At 44.2% G+C, this 23,252-nt stretch overlaps 1 protein-coding gene across 17 annotated transcripts in view; it reads left to right on the top strand.

Moving 5' to 3' along the window:
- The first annotated feature begins 3,530 nt into the window (after positions 1-3,530).
- The window catches only part of RBFOX2 (RNA binding fox-1 homolog 2), a 291,147-nt gene continuing 271,425 nt past the window's right edge, over positions 3,531-23,252 (top strand). For 3 of the 17 annotated variants that reach the window (XM_063663012.1, XM_063663006.1, XM_054469626.2), the window contains exon 1: positions 3,539-4,210. In XM_063663012.1, the coding sequence (XP_063519082.1) occupies positions 4,025-4,210 (186 nt within the window). In that variant the 5' untranslated portion in view covers positions 3,539-4,024. Of the gene's footprint in view, positions 4,211-23,252 lie in introns of all 17 variants that reach the window. The other 14 variants (XM_063663005.1, XM_063663011.1, XM_054469627.2 and 11 more) reach the window with 12 other exon arrangements.

The raw sequence follows: 23,252 nt of genomic DNA, 5'->3' as shown, positions 1-23,252 counted from the left end.
ACCATTTTGCCCAGTCTGGTCTTGAACTCCTGACCTCAAGTGATCTGCCTGCCTCGGCCTCCTAAATTGCTGGGATTACAGGTGTGAGCCACCGTGCCCAGTTGGGAAGCGAGAATTCTTATGCTACCAGTTCAATAAGTAAAAATTTCAGAAAACCAACTGCTGATGTCCCTAGGTTAAAGAAAAAAAAAAAAAGAAAAAACCCACTGTTGTTTCATAGGCCACCAGGAAATATCCTGGTTATCCTTCAAAGCCATACTGCTTGGTTGAACAGGATCAGGTTGTGGGGTACTGCCAAGTAGAAACCGCTGACTTAGGTTGGGGCTAATTCAGCACAAGAACAAGCTTGCAGGCACTTGGACTTCCACCTTGGTGGTCCAAATAATAATACTAAGAGATGTGTCAGGGCTGGGCGTGGTGGCTCACGCCTGTAATTCCAGCATTTTGGGAGGCTGAGGTGGGAGGATCAGTTGAGGCCAAGAGTTTGAGATCAGCCTGGCCGACATGGTGAAACCCTGTCTCTGCTAAAAATACACAAAATTAGCTGGGCGTGGTGGTGCATGATTGTAATCCCAGCTACTTGGCAGGCTGAGGCAGGAGAATCGCTTGAATCTGGGAGGCGGAGGATGCAGTGAGCTGAGATTGGGCCACTGTACTCCAGCCTGGGAGACAGTGAGATCCTGTCTCAAAAAAAAAGAAAAAGAAGAAGAAAATGTTTAAGCCTTCTCTTTCCAAGGCCCCTGGTTAAGCTTACTATATCACTAACCAAATTAGTTGATGAATAATTACCACCTATTAAGCAGTTACTATACGTTAGGCACTGTGTTAGGTGTTTACTTTTGTCCCACTTAATCCTTAGAACAACACTGTGACTATTATTGTTATCCTACAAATGAGGAATGGAAGGCTTAGTGAAACAAAGTAATTTGCCCAGCATAGTGGTTGCACCAAGGTGTTACTGGGGTGCTTTGTTTGCCCCATGTGAATCTCTAGCAGCCCCACTCAAGTCACCTTACATAATTTAAAAAACCCAATAATAATGATAATGATATTCTTTGATCTTGACAATGAATTTTTTTCACTCTCATTTAAAATGTGACTAAAGGTCAGGCCTGGTGGCTCATGCTTGTAATCCCAGTACTTTGGGAGGCCAAAGGGGGCGAATCACTTGAGGTCAGGAGTTCGAGACCAGCCTGGCCAACATGGTGAAACCCTGTCTCTACTAAAAATACAAAAAATTAGCCAGGCGTGGTTGCGGGCGCCTATAATCACAGCTATTTGGGAAGTTGAGGCACAAGAATTGCTTGAACCCAGGAGGTAGAGGTTGCAGTGAGCCGAGATCACGCCACTGCACTCCGGTCTGGGTGACAGAGCGAGACACCATCTGAAAAAAAAAAGTGAATAAAATGATAATGGTACTAATAAGAAGCTATTATTAGTTAGCTATAAGTGTTTGCTATAACACTTATGGAGTGCTTATCCTAAATCTTTCTGTTCAAAGTTCTAAATGTGATAACATTAAATTCTTACAATAATCTTTTCAAGAAGGTATTATTGTTATCCTAATTTGCAGATGAAGAAACTGAGACACAGAGGGGATAAGTAGCTGTCACAAGGCATCATGACTTGCAGGTGGCAGAGCTAAAACTCTACTATTTTTACTGATTTATAACACAGCCTAAGTAATACAAACAATATGCTCAATACAACAACTCACCTTCAAGGCAAGTCCTCCAGACTTCCCTTCCAACCAGTCTGCAATCCCCAAACACCTTTTATATGGAAATTCTTAGTCACCACTGGTCCCAGATTACGTGGGCAGGAGGTGGGAAAGCCTGGGTTCTCATCTGGGTTGGTCTGACTCTAAAGCAGGGATCTTTACTGTTGTACTGTTCCAGCCCCAACCAGGTTAAACCCAAGTTCAAAGGCCAAATCACACACTGGTTGGAAATGACCTTGGAAATCATCTAACCCAGTGTTTCTCAACCTCCGCACTATTGACATTTGGGGCTGGATAACTCTCCTGGGGGGACCGTCCTGTGCATGATAGGATGTCAAGCAACATTCCTGGCTTCTACACACTAGATGCCAGCAGCACCTCCCAGCTGTAACAATCAAAAACGCCTTCAGTCGGCACGGCGCGGCGGCTCACTCCTGTAATCTCAGCACTTTGGGAGGCCGAGGCAGGCGGATTACCTGAAGTCAGGAGTTCGAGACCAGCCTGGCCAACATGGTGAAACCCCATCTCTACTAAAAATACAAAAATTGGTTGGGCGTGGTGGCGCACACCTGTAGTCCCAGCTACTGGGGAGGCTGAGGCAGGAGAATTGCTTGAACTCAGGAGGCAGAGGTTGCAGTGAGCCGAGATAGCGCCACTGCACTTAAGCCTGAGCGACAGAGCGAGACTCCGTTTCAAAAAAAAAAAAAAAATGCCTTCAGTCACTGACAAATGTTGGAGTGGAGGTGGTGGAACGGCAAAATTTCTCCTTGGTTGAAAGCCACTGATCCAAACCATCTCATTTTACAAATGATGGAGCTGAGGTCCAAAGAGATGAAGTAATTTGTTTAAGCTAGTTAGCAAAGCCAAGATTAGAATCCAGATCATTCACGCAATATCCTTTTATTTCTATAACGTACAGGGCACGATATGGAACTCAGAGAAAGTCACTGCAGTCCTTGTCCTCACAGTCTGGTAGGGGAGAGAATCTATTGCACAGATATCTCTATCTCCACGAAGTTGATAAGTCATAAAGTGCTCCTCAGGCAGCAAGGTATAGAGAAAGAGAATATGCTCTCGTGTTCTGAATTCCGGATCTGCCACTTTTTTGCTGCAGGATTTAACTAAGGTTCAGTTTCATCATCAATGAAATGGAGATCATGGTATCTACTTATATCACCAGTTTGAAACGGGTCTGTAGATGCATTGTGCAAACCCTGAAGCTCTTACAAACATGGGGTATCACTACTAACTTCATTAGGAATGTGAGTTATGTTAGAGTAAAAGCTCTCAGAACTGGGGTGGCTTCATTCCTCGACCTTCCAACTCGAGACCTTTTTTCTTCTGCGGGAGGGGAAGCAGGCAACAGCCTGCCTCTCACAGAGTGCCCATTCCCTCTCCGGGAACCAAGGCGCTCAGGCGGGTAAACTCAGGGCTTAACTCTGTACAACTACTCCCGCAAGAAGGAGCCACTCCCTGGCCCTCGGGTCTCTCAAGCCCTGCCTACTCCAGGCTACGGCCCCGCCCAGAAAGGAGACAGACCCCGCCCCCTCTGCCCTGGCCCGCACTCCAGCCGCGCTGAGCCTCCAAGACAATCCCGGGCACGTGCCGGAGATTCCCGAGCTTCCCCGATCGCTTCCCGGCCTCTCTCGGGCAGACAGCGAGGAGACTACGGAGATTGCCGAGGGGGCCTAGCCCCGCCCCCTCCGCGGGCCGCCACCGCCCCCCTTGCCGTAGCCTCCCGCGCGGGCTGGAGTCCTACATCCCGGTCCCTCCCTCCCTCTTTCTCTCTCCCCGCCTTCCCGGTGCTGCCACAGTGGCGGGTCGGAGGATCCCGGCCAGTCAGCTCGTTCCTGCCTCGCGCCCCTCCTCCCCCCAAAATAAACAGCCCTCCCCACGCCTCGGGAGCCCGGACCGCCCCCTTCCTCCCTCGGCCGGCGTGTTGTGAGGGAGAGTGTGAGCCAGCGCGGCCGGCGAGCGAGCTCCGGGAGTGCGAGAGGCGGGGCGGCGCGGCGGGCCGGGCCGGGTGTCGCGTGTGCGTGCGGGGGCGCGAGCGAGTGCTCATCACGACCCGCCAGTGGCCCCGCGCCGACAATCCGGCGGGCGGGCGGGGAGCGAGCGGCCAGGCAAGGAGCGGCGGGCGCGAGCCGCGGAGGGGCGCGGAGTCCGCGCGCGCGCACGCACGCACGCACGCGGGGGGCGGGGGCAGGCGCGCGCCCGCCTGTCGCGACAGTCGGGGCCGAGGCCCAGGGGGAGGTGGCCTGTCGCGGGTCGCCCGGCTCCCGGAGGCGAGGGGGGCGCGGGCGGATGGCGGAGGGCGCCCAGCCGCAGCAGCCGCCTCAGCTCGGGCCCGGCGCCGCCGCCCGGGGCATGAAGCGGGAGTCGGAGCTGGAGCTGCCGGTGCCCGGAGCGGGAGGAGACGGAGCCGATCCCGGCCTGAGCAAGCGGCCGCGCACTGAGGAGGCGGCGGCCGACGGTGGCGGCGGGATGCAGGTGACCGCGCGGGACGGGGCGCCCAGTTATTGCGAGGGGTGGGCGTGAGGGCCGACCCCGGGCTCCCCGGCTTGGAGAGAGGGAGGGCCTCCGGGGGTCCTGGGTTGGAGGTGGGATGAGGGGCCAGTCGGGGCCTGGTTGGAAGGTGGGGCGAGCTGGGGCTAGGAACGAAGGTTGCAGGACTGAACCTGGTGTGCCCGAGAGGGTCCTGATTCCTGAGGGGCCAGGAGGCACGACGAGTGGATAGGTTTTGGGGGGAAATCGAACATGGTTGAGATGGATTCCATTTCTTCAAATCCTTCCTTAGTGCCTTGGGGTGGAGTGGAAGCCGGGAAATCCTGGGTTCTCTGGACTGAGTCGAGGAAAAGGGGATCTGGTGGGAAACCTCCCGAGAAGAGGGAGTACCTTTTGGCAGCCCTGGGCACACGCTGGGATGGGGAAGAGAAGTAGCATTTCAATGAGAGGAGTGAAAAGCAAGAAAACTCGAGAGAGCCCCGAGGGGATGTGGCTGAGATTGTGGGTTAAATCACACAGAGAGTGTGAGAAGTACAAGGAGTTTGGTAATGTTGTGGGGACACGGTGGTGCTCAGTCTCATTAACTTTGTGGAGCATACTAATGAGTCTGAAGGGAGACACTAGACATGTCCCTCCTGTTCTTTGCCAATTGCATTCTACATCACCAGGACACAAAATAGCTCTTTAATGTCCTGGGCTTTAAAAAAAACATTTTATAGGGCTATTAGAAGACTGGATTCTCAATTCTGGATTGAAAGATAAAGGTGGTTAATTTGGGTAGGGAATGGGAAAGGTATTGATGATGTCGGCTGACTTCATAGTTTTGAAGAAGACCTTGAAACCTTTGTAGGTTTTACGATTTGGTCTTTGCCCAGAAAATACTGCCGTGACATGATGAGTCTCACCTACCAACAATTGTGCAGACATGTGCCTAGTTCTCTCAGAGTCATAGGATGTTAGAGGGATGCTAGGAGGACTAGACATATTTTTTCCAGGGGTTCTTAACCTGGAAAGACTTGGAAGATTCTTACTCATAATAGGTGATGTGCACTTTTTGGTGGAGGAGAGTCGATAGTTTTCATCTTTGTTTTTTTTTTTGGAGGGGATTCAAGTCCCAGCTTGTTTTAACCACCTTATTTTATAGATGGGGAATCAGAAGTCCAGAGAAGATGGTGACTTCGGTAAGGCCACCCAGTTAGCTAATAGTAAAACTAGAACTAGAAGCCTGGTCTTCTAATTCCTATTCCTGTGCTGTCTCCATTACACCACCCTTGGAAATCTCTGCAGTGCTAAAAGACTTCCTGTGCTCTGCTCCCTGCTTTTCAAGCCTCTGCCTGACTTCCTGTGTTAGGGACGGAGCTGTACTTAAGCCTAGCGTGTTTGTTGTATGCTTCTTGGTCTCCTTTGCAGAGTTTACCCTGTTGCTTCTGTTGATTTAGGTATAGTGACCCTCTTGGTGTTTATTTTTGAATTCTTTTGTTTTGTTTGCCTGCTTTTATTTTCCATTAGAACTCTGTCAGGCAGAGGGATTGTGAGAAGTAAAAGCTCAGGGCCATGGCAAAAAATACAGGAATGTGGGAGACTTCAGGTGAATTGAGCTAATAATGGATGGTAAGGAGGGAAGACTGGATGTAGGTGCTGGTGAGCAGGTTCTGCTTGGTGTGTGTGTGTGTGTGTGTGTGTATATGTCTGTATGTATTCATTTATCATTTCTGTCAATCATAGTTAATGGTGAGACCCCCGTCCCTTTCCCTCATTTACTCCTGGGGCCTATTATCTGCTGGTTGCCTTCAGATTGGCTGAAGATAGTGATATTTGGAAATGGAGCAGTGTGTAGGGACTTCGCAGGGGTGTGCAGAGGAAAGAGTGGTTAGGTCCTTGGGGGTACAAATTGGCAGCTGAGAACTATCCCTCTGAGAATCCTTTTTTCACTTTGTGTATTTGTGGATGTTCTTTGTTTATTTTCTTTCTATACATTCTCTCTTTTTTTTTTTTTGCCCAGGCTGGAGTGCAATGGCACGATCTTGGCTCACTGCAACCTCCACCTCCACCTCTGGGTTCAAGGCATTCTCCTGCCTCAGCTTCCTGAGTAGATGGGATTACAGGCGTCTGCCACGACGCCCAGCTAATTTTTCTTATTTTTAGTAGAGAGGGGGGTTTCACCAGGTTGGCCAGGCTGGTCTCGAACTCCTGACCTCAGGTGATTCACCCACCTCAGCCTCCCAAAATGTTGGGATTACAGGTGTGAGCCACCACACCCGGCCTTCTATACATTCCCATTGTTCTAGGTCCATTCCCCTATGTCATACAGGTATTCAAATCATCATTGATTTAGGCCCTGCCTTCAACTAGCTGAATGGTTCTGCAGAAATCTTTCATTTTGGGGCCTCTGTTTTCCTTAGTTGTAAAATAAAGTATGTGTACAAGATGATTTCCCTCGTGATCCGCCCGCCTCGGCCTCCCAAAGTGCCAGGATTACAGGTGTGAGCCACCGCACCCAGCCGATTTCTAAGTTACCTTCTAAAAGATATAAGTCCAGTTCACTGTCCTTAAGGTGCATGCAATCTATGTGGGAGACAAATGGGTGAAAAGTTTTTTTTTTAAGAAGTGTGCATTTTTAAAGAGGTGTGAGAGTATTACATGAATATACTTAATGTTTATTAATTGAACTAACATTTATTGAGCAGTTGCTACATCCCAGGCACTGTTTTAACCCTAAGAGATATAATAGTGAACAACAACAACAAAAAACCCTTGCTGTCATGGAACTAATATTGAATGGGAAGAGACATCTAATAAATCAACAACTATAATTGTGTGGTGATAAGGGCTAAAAAGAAAAATAAAGCAGGGAAAGGGAGAGATGGAAAGGGAGAGAATGAAGATGGTTACGGAAGGGCTTTCTGATAGATGAAGTGAGGTAATGGGCCATTCAGATGCTTTCGGAAAGAGGTTTCAGGTAGAGGAGGTGAGGGTGCACAGGCATTGAGAAAGAAGACTGCTTGGTTTGTTTGGAAACAGGAGACCAATGTATTAATAGCTGGAGCAGAGTGAGCAGGGGCAGGTAGTCTTAGGAGATGGTATCAGTGGTTTAGAAATATCTATAGGCCCTATGTAAATACACACTTTAAAAATCTTAGCCGGGCGCAGTGGCTCACACCTGTAATCCCAGCACTTTGGGAGGCTGAGGCGGGTGGATCGCCTGAGGTCAGGAGTTCGAGACCAGCCTCGCCAACATAGTGAAACCCGTCTCTACTAAAAATACAAAAAATTAGCCAGGTGTGGTGGCAGGCGCCTGTAATCCCAGCTACTAGGGAGGCTGAGGCAGGAGAATCACTTGAACTCGGGAGGCGGAGGTTGCAGTGAGCCGAGGTTGGGCCATTGCACTCTAGGCTGGGCAACAAGAGCGAAACTCCGTCTCAAAAAAATAAAAAAAATCTTATTGTAGCCAGTGTTTAGGGTATGTGGGTTTGTCTTAAAGTACATGTTTTTTTTTCTTTTCTTTTTTTTTTTGAGATGGAGTCTCACTGTCACCCAGGCTGGAGTGCAGTGGCTCGATCTCAGCTCACTGCAACCTCTGCCTCCTGGGTTCAAGCAATTCTTGTGCCTCAGCCTCCTGAGTAGCTGGGATTACAGGCATGCGCCACCACACCCCGCTAATTTTTGTATTTATAGTAGAGACGAGGTTTCACCATGTTGGCCAGGCTGGTCTCGATCTCCTGACCTCAGGTGATCCGCCTGCCTTGGCCTTCCAAAGTGCTGAGATTACAGGCATGAGCCACTGCACCTGGTCTGTTTTCTTAACACGTTTTCTAGCTCCTTTTGTGAAGCCTTCCCTGACAACTTAGTTCACACCATTCAGATCCTACTCTTGCCTCCTGGTATATTGATGCTTAATTGCGTGTCATCTTTTATTGTCCCTTAATTGTTTTATTATTCTTGTTTCACTGCTAAGATTGTAAGCTTTTAAAAGATAGGAACTGTATTTCCTTTGTATTTATCCTTCGTAATACCTAACAGTTTTGGGTACTTGGTAAGTGCTCAATGCCTGTTAAATTGAAATTGAAATTTACCTTTTACAGATAGTTAAGGGTTAAGAAAAATTGTGAAATTCCAGAGTGAGGGTATCATCACAGAATTTTCCAGGCACTTTGAATGTCAAAGGATTAACCACTTTTTATAGAATAAGTTCATTTACTGGGGTCATTCCCAAGGCTGCTTACTAAATGGAGCTGTAGTGCTAAGCGTTAGATTCCAAAGTTGAATCTTGTTAAGTTGTACCACTAAGCTTTTGGAGTAAATCATCACTTACCAAAATGGAGTTTAGGAAACTCCAGAGAGTCTGTGATGCTTTTATTATAATCCTTAGGCTCAGAAGGAACCCTAGGAGAAAGAGAGGAAGGGTCGGTGCTTTCAAAGGCAGTATATACAGAAACTTTGATGTAGGTGGAAGAGGAGTCAGTGCAGCCCTGGAAAGAGTATAGAAATAGAGAAACGTGAACCAGAGAGTAGGAGGGAAGTGACAAACTCAACTGGAAAGCTGATGTACAGTTCGAGAAATGTAATTGAAGAGAGTACTTGGAAATACTGTACTCAAAGTTGGTGGGAAGTTAAATGAGTTACATGTAGGGCTATTAGAGGTTCATTTCACTTTAAGTCTAATACGTATGAAATTTACGCTCTATACAACGTACTGGGGAATGAATTCTTTTGGTCAGCTTTTCTAGTGAACAATTTGATTCATAAAAATTTTATTTTTATGCAGTTTTCTAAGAGTTTAGCTGCTGTGTAAGGTAAGATGTACCTTATTACTTATAGCTTTCATCAGAATTCTTTGTGTCAGTGAAATGTTGATATGGTATAATTATTATATGGCCAAGTAACCGCTTCTCACCATAGAGTCATAAATCCAGTTTAGCCAAGTGGGTTCAGCAATTATTCCTATTACAGCTGATTCTAGTAGTAAGATGACTTTCTTTCAGGTTTCAGGGAAGGGGTTCCAGATAGCCTGAAGTTGCTTTGTAGATGCTGTATTTATTGAAGTAGTTTATCTTCCCATTTGCTTATTTATGGGCTTATTTCCTCGTAGGTGGATGTCTCTTTGTACCCTCATTTGGTATTTGGTGCTGAAACTAAGCATGGTGGTGCTACCATTTGAGAAGAGTTATAAAAATATTGTGCTTTTTTTTTGCTTGCAAGTAATTTCATGAACAATATTTCACTGAAAGTACTGAATTTTTCATCTCTCCCTGTCCTAGTGTCCTTGGGCTGCCACAGCAAAATACCATAGACTGGGTGGGTTAAACAACAGACATTTATTTCTCTGGGAAGGCTAGGAAGGCTGGAAAGTCCAAGATGAAGGTGCCAGCAGATTTCATGTCTGGTAAGGACCCATCTCCTGGCTTGTGGATAGCTGCCTTCTTGCTGTGTGTTCACATGGCCTTTCCTTAGTCTGTGCTCTTGGGGAGAGAGAGTCAGTGGTCTCTTCCCCTTCTTATAAGGGCACTCGTTTATCATATAGTTCCCACCCTCATGACCCAATCTAAAGCTAATTCTAGAGGTCCTACCTCCAAATACCATTACACTGGGGTTAGGGCTTCAATATATGAAATTTGGAGGGACACAGACATTAAGCCCATAACACTACCAGAGTGGTAAATATTGGAGATGGAGAAACTGAGGCACAGTCATGTAAAACTTGTTGCTTTTTTCCCCATGTCTCACAAGGAAGTCTGCAGATGTAAAACTGGAAATGTATTTGAGAAGGAGAAAGTCAGATCTGATTTCAAAGTAGAATTATTCTTCAGGGTGACTCAAGAGATTAGCTTGAGTTGAATTTGTCTCCCAACTCCCTCCCATTTTCTAGCTACTCTGTCATTTTTTTTCACTATCACACTGACATGTGAACACAACAGAAGCTAACTAGAAATTTAACTTTCATTTTGCTATAAAGCAGACTGGTGCAGACAGGCCTCAAGATTACAGGACTGCTGAGAAAGAAATTGAGTTATACTACTTTGTATAAACAAGAATGTTGCTAGTGAATCTCTAGTTTAACATCTCTCAGGCCTTCAGTTTGATGTCAGGCTTTAATAATTTGTAGAAAAAGACAGTCATTTTAGTAAGCAGATTTCTTTGAATTTTTGTTGATACACATTTGTAAAGCATAGTAAACATCTTTATTCTGGGGCAAATGTGCACTTCCTTCAAAGACAGGAGGGAAGAACCACAGACATGATTGGAAGGAAATGGCAGTAATTGGAGCATGAGCAGACAGATGGAGTGAGGGATGGTGAGTGCATTTGGTGTTTTAGGTGGCCCCTAGGAGTATTAAGTTTCTTATTCTTCTCCTCTACAACCCCAATACAAGCAGGCAGCTTACATGGCTAAGGTTTCATTATCTAATCCATCACAGATCAGCTTGAATAAACCCATTGGCTGATGCTGATCTAGTTAGGAAAGTAGCAAAGCTGCTTGAGGCAGGATTGGGACAAATCGGATCAGAACTGCCATGTGAATCCTGGACGCATTTCTGTAATTTGGGTGGGTAAAGTAGTTTGGGAAGTCATTTACTCAAGAGAATGAGCAGTCAGCCATGAGTTTTTTCAAACATTGTCTTAGGGACTCTGAGGGGAAAGTGTGTGGAGGATTTGATATATTTCTCTGGAGGATAGCCAGATTGCTTTGATTATTTGAGTCTGAACATTTTTTGGTCACTAATGCTCAGAAGTGACCTTTTGTTTTTTAGTAGCATTTGGAGATTCCAGTTGTGATTGATTGTCACTTTTGTGAGTGATCCCTTAATCTGAGACTGTAGGATATATGTCCCTTCTCTGTTTTTATTTTATTTTTATTTTTTATATTTATTATACTTTAAGTTCTAGGGTACATGTGCACAACATGCGGGTTTGTTACGTATGTATACATGTGCCATGTTGGTGTGGCTGCACCCATTAACTCGTCATTTACATTAGGTGTATTTCCTAATGCTATCCCTCTCCCCTCCCCGCACCCCATGACAGGCCCCGGTGTGTGATGTTCCCCACCCTGTGTCCAAGTGTTCTCCTTGTTTAATTCCCACCTATGAGTGAGAACATGCAGTGTTTGGTTTTCTGTCCTTGTGATAGTTTGCTCAGGATGATGGTTTCCAGCTTCATCCATGTCCCTACAAAGGACATGAACGCATCCCTTTTTATGGCTGCATAGTATTCCATGGTGTATATGTGCCACATTTTCTTAATCCAGTTTATCGTTGATGGGCATTTGGGTTGGTTCCAAGTCTTTGCTATTGTGAATAGTGCTGCAATAAACATACGTGTGCATGTGTCTTTATAGCAGCATGATTTATAATCTTTTGGATATATACCCAGTAATGGGATGGCTGGGTCAAATGATACTTCTAATTCTAGATCCTTGAGGAATTGCCACACTGTCTTCCACAATGGTTGAACTAGTTTACAGTGCCACCAACAGTGTAAAAGTGTTCCTATTTCTCCACATCCTCTCCAGCACCTGTTGTTTCCTGACTTGTTAATGATCGCCATTCTAACTGGTGTGAGATGGTATCTCATTGTGGTTTTGATTTGCATTTCTCTGATGACCAGTGATGACGAGCATTTTTTCGTGTGTTATGTTGGCTGTGTAAATGTCTTCTTTTGAGAAGTGTCTGTTCATATCCTTTGCCCACTTTTTGGTGGGATTATTTGATTTTTTCTTGTAAATTTGTTTGAGTTCATTGTAGATTCTGGATATTAGCCCTTTGTCAGATAGGTAGATTGTAAAAATTTGCTCCCATTCTGTAGGTTGCCTGTTCACTCTGATGGTAGTTTCTTTTGCTGTGCAGAAGCTCTTTAGTTTAATGAGATCCCATTTGTCAATTTTGGCTTTTGTTGCCATTGCTTTTGGTGTTTTAGTCATGAAGTCCTTGCCCATGCCTATGTACTGAATGGTATTGCCTAGGTTTTCTTCTAGGGTTTTTATGGTTTTAGGTCTAACATTTAAGTCTTTAATCCATCTTGAATTAAGTTTTGTATAAGGTGTAAGGAAGGGATCCAGTTTCAGCTTTCTGCATATGGCTAGCCAGTTTTCCCAGCACCATTAAATAGGGAATCCTTTCCCCATTTCTTGTTTTTTGTCAGGTTTGTCAAAGATCAGGTGGTTGTAGATGCGTGGTATTATTTCTGAGGGCTCTGTTCTGTTCCGTTGGTCTATACCTGTGTTTTGGTACCAGTACCATGCTGTTTTGGTTACTGTAGCCTTGTAGTATAGTTTGAAGTCAAGTAGCATGATGCCTCCAGCTTTGTTCTTTTGGCTTAGGATTGTCTTGGCAATGCGGGCTCTTTTTTGGTTCCATATGAACTTTAAAGTAGTTTTTTCCAATTCTGTGAAGAAAGTCATTGGTAGCTTGATGGGGATGGCATTGAAACTATAAATTACCTTGGGCAGTATGGCCATTTTCACAATATTGATTCTTCCTATCCATGGGTCCCTTCTCTGTTTTTAAAGGGGAGATATTTTTATTACTAACCTTAATATGTTATCATATTTGTTATCCATATATACTTGAAATATGGTGTAGTAAAGAAACACCATTTAGAGCTTCTCATCTTGGGATTTGAATCCTGGCTTCTCCATTTACCAAATGAATGAGCTATTCAGCATCTGTGAGCTCCTGCTCACACATCTGTGAACTGGGAGAATTAATGTATACTCTTATAGACCACTATAATGAGAACTGAGATTCTTTAAAGCGCCTATCAAGGAACCCAGCACTACATGTTTATTTCTTGCTTTCCTTATATCCTGCTATACAGCAGTCACTAACTTCCTGCGTACTGTTTAATCTGCATGGAGTGGTTAACGTGCTTCTGATTGATTAAGTGCCAGAGTTGGGAACTACTAGAGATGAGCAGTGTGTTAAAGGGGAAACCTCATTTGCTCATTATCCAGGGTGGAGGAGTGGAACGAACCGGGTCATAGTGGTCTCTCTTGTCAGAGGAAGGAGAGACAATTCTTTGCTAAGGAGTAAAAGGACTGCTACAGTATCACAGTGTCTGCAGTGGGGATGTGGATTTCTTAGAACCTGTGGAATCTCTGTTGGGAGGGTGGGTGACAGATTCACTGGCTATTTTAGTGGTACATGGAATGCAGGAACAGTAAAAATGTTGTGTTTCAAATTTTATAAGTTTTGTTACATATGTTGGTTCAAAAGTGGCACTTTTTGTTCTCATTTTGTCTATGGAAATTGAGCCGGGATGCCCTTGTGTTGTCTCTTGTGGTCCCTTTTCAGTCTCTTCAAACCTGCTCTCCAGACTGCTAACACAGTGATCTATCTAAAAGAGCCAATCTGGCCAGGTGCGGTGGCTCACGCCTGTAATCCCAGCACTTTGGGAGGCCGAGGCAGGCAGATGACTTGAGGTCAGAAGTTCGAGACCAGCCTGGCCAACATGGTGAAACCCCGTTTCTACTAAAAATACAAAAATTAGCTGGGCGTGGTGGCGCATGCCTGTAATCCCAGCTACTTGGGAGGCTGAGGCAGGAGAATTGTTTGAACCCAGGAGGTGGAGGTTGCAATGAGCAGAGATCGAGCCACTGCACTTCAGCCTGGATGACAGAGTGAGACTCTGTCTCCAAAATAAAATAAAAGAGTCAATTTGTTACTCCTTGCTTAAAATCTTTTGAAAGCTTGTGTTTGTTCTCAGGATTGTCTATTCTTTTGTTTGGCCTGACTTCTGCGTAACTTTCAAGCTCTGTCTCTTTCCACATTCCACCTCCAAGTCCATGTCCAGTGGCTTATAGTTTTCTGAGCATGTGGTGCCACCCAGCTAATGAATACCTCTGTGCTTTTGTTCCTTTTCCTTCTACCCAAAGTTCCTGCTTCATCTCTTCTACCCCCACATTTGTAAGGCTCAATCTTTAATAATGAGTTTGGATATTGATTCCTCCTGGATGCCTTTTGTGACTATTCCCATGTCTCCCACACTCCTGCTGTCTTCCAAGACGTCATGTCTATAGCTCTGTTAAAGGACTTTTTAGATTAATACTTGATTGAATGTCTGCCTCACCACGCTTACCCAGACTGTGAGATCTTTAGGAATCTGCAGGATTAAGCACCATGCCTGGGCCCAAGTAGTCAAGAAACTGTCCATTTTTGTTAAACTGAACTTTGTCTTCCTGCTTCTCAGTTGGGGCCTGCAGATGGCTTTAATTGTTTATCCAGATTTTCCCTGGGGGATCTGGCCCTTGGTCTGCTTTCCATCCCCTGTGAAGACTGCATGTTGTGTGATATGTGAATGTTACCTGATCTTTTCATTGATATCAGGGTTAAAGGTGAGAGAGGGGTCTCTGAAAACAGAAGCTGGGGTAGAATTTAACTGCAGAATGTGTTGGGTAGGCATGGCAACCTGATATTTAGTTTCCTGTGTTCAGATATTAATTGAGTGCATGTGTGTATGTGTAAAAAGCTCCTTTGTGATAGTGTGGTTAAGGAGAAAAGAGGAACCACACAAGTGAGAGGGGCAATTAGAGCCAACCTGTTCCAGTTCGCTGGAGCAGGCTGTTGATTTACCTTTTTACAGTGCTGCTGCAGGATTCTGGAGTGTAGCAGTTCGCATGTATTACCACCATTTGGGGGTGAGAACTATTTGATCAGCTAGGAGCCTTAACCTTTCCCTTCTCAACCAGTGCATTTCGTCAGATACTATAGCTTTATTTTTTATTTTTTATTTTTTTTGAGACCGAGTTTTTGCTCTTGTTGCCCAGGCTGGAGTGCCATGGCATGATTGCGGCTCACTGCAACCTCTGCCTCCTGGGTTCAAATGATTCTCCTGCCTCAGCCTCCCGAGTAGCTGGGATTTACAGGCACCCACCACCAAGCCTAGCTAATTTTTGTATTTTTAGTAGAGACAGAGTTTCACCATGTTGGCCAGGCTGGTCTCTAACTCCTGACATCATGATCCACCCGCCTCGGCTTGCAAAGTGCTGGGATTACAGGCATGAGCCACGTGCCCGGCACTATAGCTTGTTTTTATGGATCTGGGGAAAATACCAAGCGGAGACACTTCACAATACATGGTATTTTTCACATCACTCATATTGGACATGTTTGAAAATAAGGAAGTTTGATATTGTTCCTTTAAATCTCAGCCTTGGCGATAGATTCATGGAAGTATTTTATAAGAATTCTCTCTGGCTGTTGTTCTCCCCTCCCACTTCACTTTCAGCTTCTGGTTTGGGGTCCTGTATAATCCTTGCCTGTTCCAGCCAGTTTAGTAGGGGCCTCTTTAGCTGCAAATGATTATACTTCATAGTGCCTCTGGCCTTTTCTATTCTAAATGAATAAAGAGAATTCTGAGAAGGGAATGAGAGAGAGCAGCCTGTAATATATCACTTCCTTCTGACATGTCCTGCACTTATGTGGCATCTAGAAATTTCTGCCAAAAATTCAAGGCACAGGACACATGATAAATACCACTTATGAAGTAGATGACATTCTTGAGTCGTCAAATGATAATGATTGAATAACTGCTTAAAAACCTGTTTTCCCAAGGGTGGAAAACAGCCTTTGAGGTTTAGACCTCCACATGGGTGTGTTCAACCATAAGACATGGGTTTTTTTAGGGACTTAGGTCCCCAGATAACACCTTGGTATGTGAGATTTTTCCCATGTATAGGCTGGTTCCTTGGTTTCTCCATTGTTGAAGAAGAGAGATTTTGCACTGGGTATTGGATATTTTATTCCAGGCATGTGGTTTTTGAGGAGGCATGCTGTGGATGTATTTTTTTTTTTTCTGGCTGCATTGATTTTGTCAGATTCTAACTGGAAATACCACAAGCAAAGCATGATTTATCATGAGGGATGGGTGGTGTGGCTGTGGGACTCTCCTAGCTCTGGGGATTGGGGTGGAGGCAGAAGCTATGTTAGTAAAACTAGAGGAACTACAGACAGGGCCTGGGGAGACTGGGGGTGTCTGAATGTGGCCTGCAGCAATTGCTTGAGTTGGAATACTTTTGGACAGAGGCTCATAGGAATTTCTTTCAATTGCTTTTTTTTTTTTTTTTTTTTAAGAAGCTTTTTCCCGTACAAATTGGAGTTGTTTGAAGGAGTGGGCCTTAATTGTTGCCAGCCAGAGTGATTTTCAAAGCAGATCTATATGGATTTCACTTAGGGGTTACTTTCAGGGGGTATGTGGCTTGTTCTGAGACAGGAGGACGTTGGTTCCATTTTCCTGGAAGTTGTTGGGACTCCTGGATGGCCCTGCTCTATTTGTCTTGGGCCATTAGACAAGTGGAAAAGCAGCTACATAGTTAGCCCTGTTGCATGGAGTTTAGTTTCATAATTCATCCTCTCAGGGACTTTTATACAGCCACACTTACAGCCTAAAGTTTGTTTTCTCCCTTTTTCTTTCTTTTCCTTCTTCAATTCAGTGGTCCACAATAATTTCGGGTAAAAGGCAGGAATTGTAGATCTTTTTTTTAGCCCCCCTCCCCCATTAAATTTCTTCATATTCAGCTTCTCCTTCATCTGCAAATGAGGTCGCTATCCCCTAATCAGACTGGCTTGTCCCCTAATTAGTCTGAATATGTGGCTTTGACAGCTTTCACCTGCTGTTTCTTAGTTTCTAGGGGATAAGATAGTAGGATTGTGTGATTTCAAAGTGAAAACTGGCAAAATTGAAAGATGTTTTGTGGTGGCTCCTAACATCCACAAAGCTTAACTCATTGGTTTGCTTCTCATATACAAGCTTCCAGGAACATGGTTACTGTTAGTGGCTGGCACAGTGGGTTTGAGGACTTTGTTGGAACTTCAGGAGGTCTCCCCTTTGGCAAAGCTTACAAGGAGTTGGTAGTACTTGTCCTGAAAGTCTGACCCTGGTCTTATGCTATGCACACCTTGTTTAAAAGAATGCAGAGTACTGCTGTACAGCTATTGCTTAAGCAGTCCGTTTCATATATGTCTGCATTTGTTACATACTTACATAAGATTTTACTATGTTTTGTGTCATATTTGAACTAGAAGTCATAGTTTCATTCATGACTCTTACTAAGCTGATAATAAATTGGCAAATTTTGATATCATCCAAGACTTTGAGGTAATGCTGGTCATACTCAAAAGGTCTGTATTTGGGTTTAGAAACTAATTTTTCTGTTAGCTAGCACCTCTCCATTCCCAGGTGCTGTTCATTACTCATTATAGACATCTTCTGTCCCTCTGCTTTGTTAAAAGTCTTTAGCTGCTTATCGTGATACTGAATAGATCTTTTTGCAGCAGCATTTTAGCTCTGAGCTGGCTGTGTTTTACAGTGTTGGAGATCAGTTGGTTAACTTTGGCATTTCCTACCTTCAGACGTAAGCGTTAAAGTGTGTGAAGTGCACGTAGTAGCCCTTCAGAGAGGCGCTTATCAGGGACTTCTAGTGATTTTTGTCAGCTGTATAAAAATGCTATGATTAATAGATAACCCGTATCCGTGTGTGCATGCACAATTTTCTTTTATGCTTACTCTGCATTTCTCTCTCTAGGAGTGGTGTGAAATAAGTGTTACTCTGTAGGCTTTGCTTTTCAATCCTGAGAAGCTTATTTTAAGAATCCCTTATTTGACTTTCTTGAGTTTGGTGTAGGTATCATTTACCCCTTTTGGATTTTAGCTTTACTATGGGTTATTTTTTGCAGTGTTAGAAGCAAGTAGTAAATACTTTGGTATCCCAGAGCTTAAAGAAACCTAAAAAATTTGACTGATTCAGCATTCTGTTTTAAGTTAGGAAATTATTTAATTCTAGTATCCCAAGCTGTATTGTATTGATTGCTCTTTAAGAAATGATAATAGGTGGCCAGGCGCGGTCGCTCACGCTTGTAATCCCAGCACTTTGGGAGGCCAAGGCGGGCGGATCATGAGGTCAGGAGATCGAGACCACGGTGAAACCCCGTCTCTACTAAAAATACAAAAAATTAGCCGGGCGTGGTGGCCGGCGCCTGTAGTCCCAGCTACTCGGAGAGGCTGAGGCAGGAGAATGGCGTGAACCCGAGAGGCGGAGCCTGCAGTGAGCCCCGATTGTGCCACTGCACTCCAGCCTGGGCGACAGAGCGAGGCTCCATCTCAATAAAAAAAAAAAAAAGAAATGATAATAGGTATCATCCTGCTCACGCCCCAGCCCCCCACCAAAAAAAGTTAAATAACTTTGGACATTAGAATTAAACACATTAAAAAAAAAACCTATCACACTTTTCATAAGCAGATGTTGTGATGCTGAACTATTGTGTAGTGTTTTCCAAACCAGGATTTACGCCCAGGTTCCCTACCTGTAAGTTAATTCTTAACTCTAAATTCATAAATATATATGTAATGAAATGTCTCCTTTTCATTTCTGCTTCATATCTGTCCCTATCCCCTTTACCAAACAAGTAACCACTGTTACTAATTTGTCTGTTATCCCTCCTCCTCTCTTTTTGACACAAACATTAGCATACTCTCTGTATTTTTTGCTCCTTGCTTTTCTCCATTTACTATATCAGAGGCCAATTTTTCAAATGTAATAGGGTCTCTTAAAGTTTTCATTAGTGGTTTCTCTCTCTCTCTCTCTCTCTGTGTGTGTGTGTGTGTGTGTGTGTGATGCGTAGTGAAGGTTTTACCACTCTGAGATTATAAAAAAATAGAATGGCCTTGCAGACAGACAAACCTTAGGTGGTGTACCAGCATTTCCACTTCACAGCTGTGGGATCTTGGTTAAGTGACTTGACCTATCTAAGCCTCAGCTTTCTTTGTAAAATATGTTATAGGATTAGTGTAAAAATTAAAAAGAGATACTATATGTAATGTGCTTAGTTCAGGGCCTGACACGTAGTAGGTATTCTATTATGTAATAGCCATTTTTATTATTGTTACTCAGTCCTATTTTCTTATTCTTGTCCCCAAGTGCTTTTTGAATTCTTCCTTAAAGGCAGGAACAATCTTTTTCTTTTAGAGGGTCTCACTGTGTCACCCAGGCTGGAGTGCAGTGGCGCTATCATAGCTCACTGCAACCTTGAACTCCTGGGCTCAAGCGGTCTTCTACTTCAGCCTCCCAAGTAGGTGAGACCATAGGCATGTGCCACCATGCCTAGCTAAGGAAAAATCTCTTAACTTTTGTAGCCTTGTGCCCAGGATATAATATAATAAGAACTGAGTAGGCTGGGCTCAGTGGCTCACGCCTGTAATCCCAGCATTTTGGGAAGCCGAGGAGGGCGAATCATGAGGTCAGGAGTTTGAGACCAGCCTGGCCAACAGGGTGAAACCCCATCTCTACTAAAAATAAAATAAAAAAAAATTTGCTAGGCGTAGTGGCGGACACCTGTAATCCCAGCTGCTTGGGTGGTTGAGGCAAGAGACTCGCTTGGATTTGGGAGGCGGAGGTTGCAGTGAGCCAAGATCGTGCCACTGCACTCCAGCCCGGGTGACAGAGTGAGACTCTGTCTCAAAAAAAAGAACTGATAAATGTTTGTTGAAAAAGACATATCAGCCCTTATACAATCTATTCTTTTAAATCTTTTTAATAATTTGTGTTGCTTTTTCTATAGTCATCCTCCAGACTTGAAGCATGGTGACTAAAATTGCATGTAATACTCAACAATTACATTTATGTTATTATTATTTTTAAGAGATATTCTTAGTCACTCAGGCTGGAGTGCAGTGGTGGGATCATAGCTCACTGCAGCCTTGAACTCCTCAAGCGATTCTCCCACCTCAGTCTTCCAAGTAGCTGCACCCAGCTTCCGTGTTATGTTTTACAGTTTATAAGATGCTTTCGTGCAGGCCCTTATTTATTCTCTTCAACAACCCTGAAAGATAGATGATGATTCTTCCCATGTTTCGGCTGAAAATATGCCTCTCTAAGCCTCATGACTAGGAAGTGGCAAAGCTGATGCTTTTACCCAGATCTTGCGGCTCTTTATCCAGTGCCTTTTCATGGCCCTTAAGACTGAAAGGGTATGACTGATGAGGAATGCAGCAAAAGGAATTTCATTGGTTTGGCATGCCGTATATTTAATATTGAAAACATTTTACCTGTTACCTGACAGCTGATTCACGTAGAACTGGGATAATGGTCATGGTATGCATGATAGTTTGTCGTTGTTTGTTGGCTTTTTTTCATCTCAAAGTTATTCCATCTCTAATTTAGATCAACAGCAGATCAATCAGTGGATTGATAGTGGTGGGTAGTATAAAATCATCAGAGCTGAAGGCATCTAGAAATTATCTGTACCAGCCGTCTGCTTTAGTCACGGAAGATAGTCAGTATACTCATTTTTATGGACGATGTATCTCAGGCTCAGAGAGAGAATGTGACAACAAACAATAAACTCAGACTTTGCCTTTAATGCTCAGTAGAATCTTTCATTTCTTAGTCTTTTTATTTCTTGGTGTGATTTTTTTCTGACAGTTTCTTGTATGGAGTATTTTCTTCTTCCTTTTACATTTTCTTAATGCATATATATTCACATGGTTAATGATTCAAAATATGCAAAATGTAGGAGAGTCAAAAATGTCTCCCTCTCCTAGCTGCCTATTTTATCTTTTTGGAAGTAACTAATCTTGTTAGTTATCTGGGTATCCTTCTAGAGATAGTGCCTATGTAATATTTCTTTTAAAAACTCCATTGACAGTATGCGTACTATTCTGCACTTTGCTTTGCTTTTCTATTTGGAAATTATTTCATATCAGTTTATAGATTTTTTTTTCTCTATTTGTTAGCTTTCTGGACTTAAGATTCTGATCTACTGAGAGAACCATGTCCAAATGTCCCTATAAAGATGACTGATTAGTACAGGACCTCATATAGTATGATTCTGCATTTTAATGGAATCATGAAATCCCAGGATCAGAGACCTAATCTACATCTCTGTTCTTTCACATGAATACTCTGCAGATACCTGATGTTGCTACCTTTTAGAGATGTCTGAGTGAAAGATAGGTATCCTCGTCTCTCCATGTGCCCCAGTCAGCTGCCCCTGGTCTTTTTTGCACTGGTGGGGCACATTGTGGGTCAGCTATCGTATATGTCATTCAGTTAGTAATTATCCTCAGGATCTGCCATGAGTCATTGCATATGGAATCTAACTGCAGTGTGAGTTTTATTCATGATGACACCTTGTATACCAGATGTTTCCCAGATGCCTAGGTTTATCCTGATTGAGTGTCATTGCTGTCAGGATGCTGTTCAGTGAACTAAGTTTTGTGTTGAATTGTGAGAAAGGAAGGTTTAGTTTCTAATAGGTGTTCCATCTCAGTAGCCATAATTGCTGCTGGCTACCCTTAACCCCTCTGTCTGTGGAAAGCCCCAGGATTGAGTGAATGCTCTTCTTCCCTAGGATATGGCCTCTCCGTAACTGAGATTTGATGGGAAGTAAGTAGATTTGGCTCAACAAATAGAGAATATAAACACACACGTGTGTGTGTGTGTGTGTGTGTGTGTGTGTGTGTATACTGAACAGTAATTGGATTCTGATTCAGATGTGGAGTTAATGATATGAAGCTTAGGCTTGACTCTAGCACAGTTAATCTTTATAGACTTCTACATTTAAAGATACAGAATAAAATGTGCCTTTCAGAGTTGGCTTTTGCAATAGCCATTTTTCTCCATGAGAATATTATAGAAGAGGTAGTATTCTAGCTGTTTAGAGAATGAGAATGAGGCCAGTGGGGTTGTGACTCACTCTCTAGGTGAATGTCGACCTCTACTCAGTTCTAATCTCACCGTACAGTCTTTGTGGTCCCAAGGCTCTGCAGTAGGTGAATTAGGCCCGCCCAGTCTCTGTGGCCCGAGTCACACAGGATGGTGTTCCTTTCCCAAGTAGTGAATGGAAGCCGGCAGGGCACCAGATGCTGTGTTGTTTCCCCTGTTGCTTTTTCCTTCACACCCGGTGTAAAGTTTCCAGGCATTTGTGCAACCTGATAGCAGAAAGCACCTGTCCTAGCAGTCGAGAGATGGGTTGGCAGGGGCTCAGGTTACTCCATGTCCCTGATAAGAGCCATCGATCTGGGCTGGTGACTGCTGAGGGGTGGGAACTATACTGCCTGCATTCTACCCAGCAGGAATGATGTGGGTCTCAGTAGTGTTTCAGGACTCCGAGAAGGTACCCAGGCAGTTTAGAGGTCTGGCCAGCATCTCTAGGGCAGCAGCACACACTCAGATGTAGATTTTACCTTAGAAGAGATGGGTTTTAGGAAATGGTGGCACACAGGAGCGGAAGAAGTACCAGCATAGGAAAGGTGAAGTGCCGACCCGAGGAGTGGAAATGGTATTTTCTTATTCCACCTGGTAACCTAAAACTCAGTTGCGCAGTTACTTAAATTTGCAGAGGATATGTACATAGGTAATTTTAATACACTGCTTGGATGGAAATATTCACAGAGTATATGTGAAAGTGTAGTGGCAGGTGGCTCTGTGGTAATAGATACTCTGCGAATACCTCTGTCCGAGCAATTATCACACTGTATTAAAATATTTGGTTAATAGGACCCTTTCTGTCTGGGCACAGTGGCTCAATGGCTGTAATCCCAGCACTTTGGGAGGCCAAGGCGGGTGGGTCACTTGAGCCCAGGAATTTGAGACTAGCCTGGGCAACATGGTGAAACCCCGCCTTTACAAAAAAAAACAAAAAACAAAAAACAAAACTTAGAAGGGCATGGTGGTGTGTGCCTGTAGTCCCAGCTACTCGGTAGGCTGAGGTGGGAGGACCTCTTGAGCCCAGGAGGCAGATGCTGCAGTGAGCCATGATTGCACCACTGTACTCCAGGCTGGGCAACAGAGCGAAACCCTGTCTCAAAAAAAACGAAGGCCCTTTCCGGTACCAGAACTTCTGTCTCTCATCTTACTTAGCTGTGTGTCCTTTAGGCAAGTTACTTAGCCCCTCTGTGCTTCAGTTTTTTATTTGTAAAATGGAGATAATAAATGAGGCTTGTATTAAATGAGTCATTACAGTTTTATGTGTTATCTGTTGTTATGGTAGTTGTTATAGCACAAAGCACGGGCGCCAGAGACCATGGCAAACACA

The sequence above is a fragment of the Pongo pygmaeus genome, chromosome 23 (assembly GCF_028885625.2).
Source record: "Pongo pygmaeus isolate AG05252 chromosome 23, NHGRI_mPonPyg2-v2.0_pri, whole genome shotgun sequence".
Classification (NCBI taxonomy): Eukaryota; Metazoa; Chordata; class Mammalia; order Primates; family Hominidae; genus Pongo; species Pongo pygmaeus.
The sequence above is the reverse complement of the archived record's forward strand: the minus strand, read 5'-3'. Positions and strand labels throughout refer to the sequence as shown.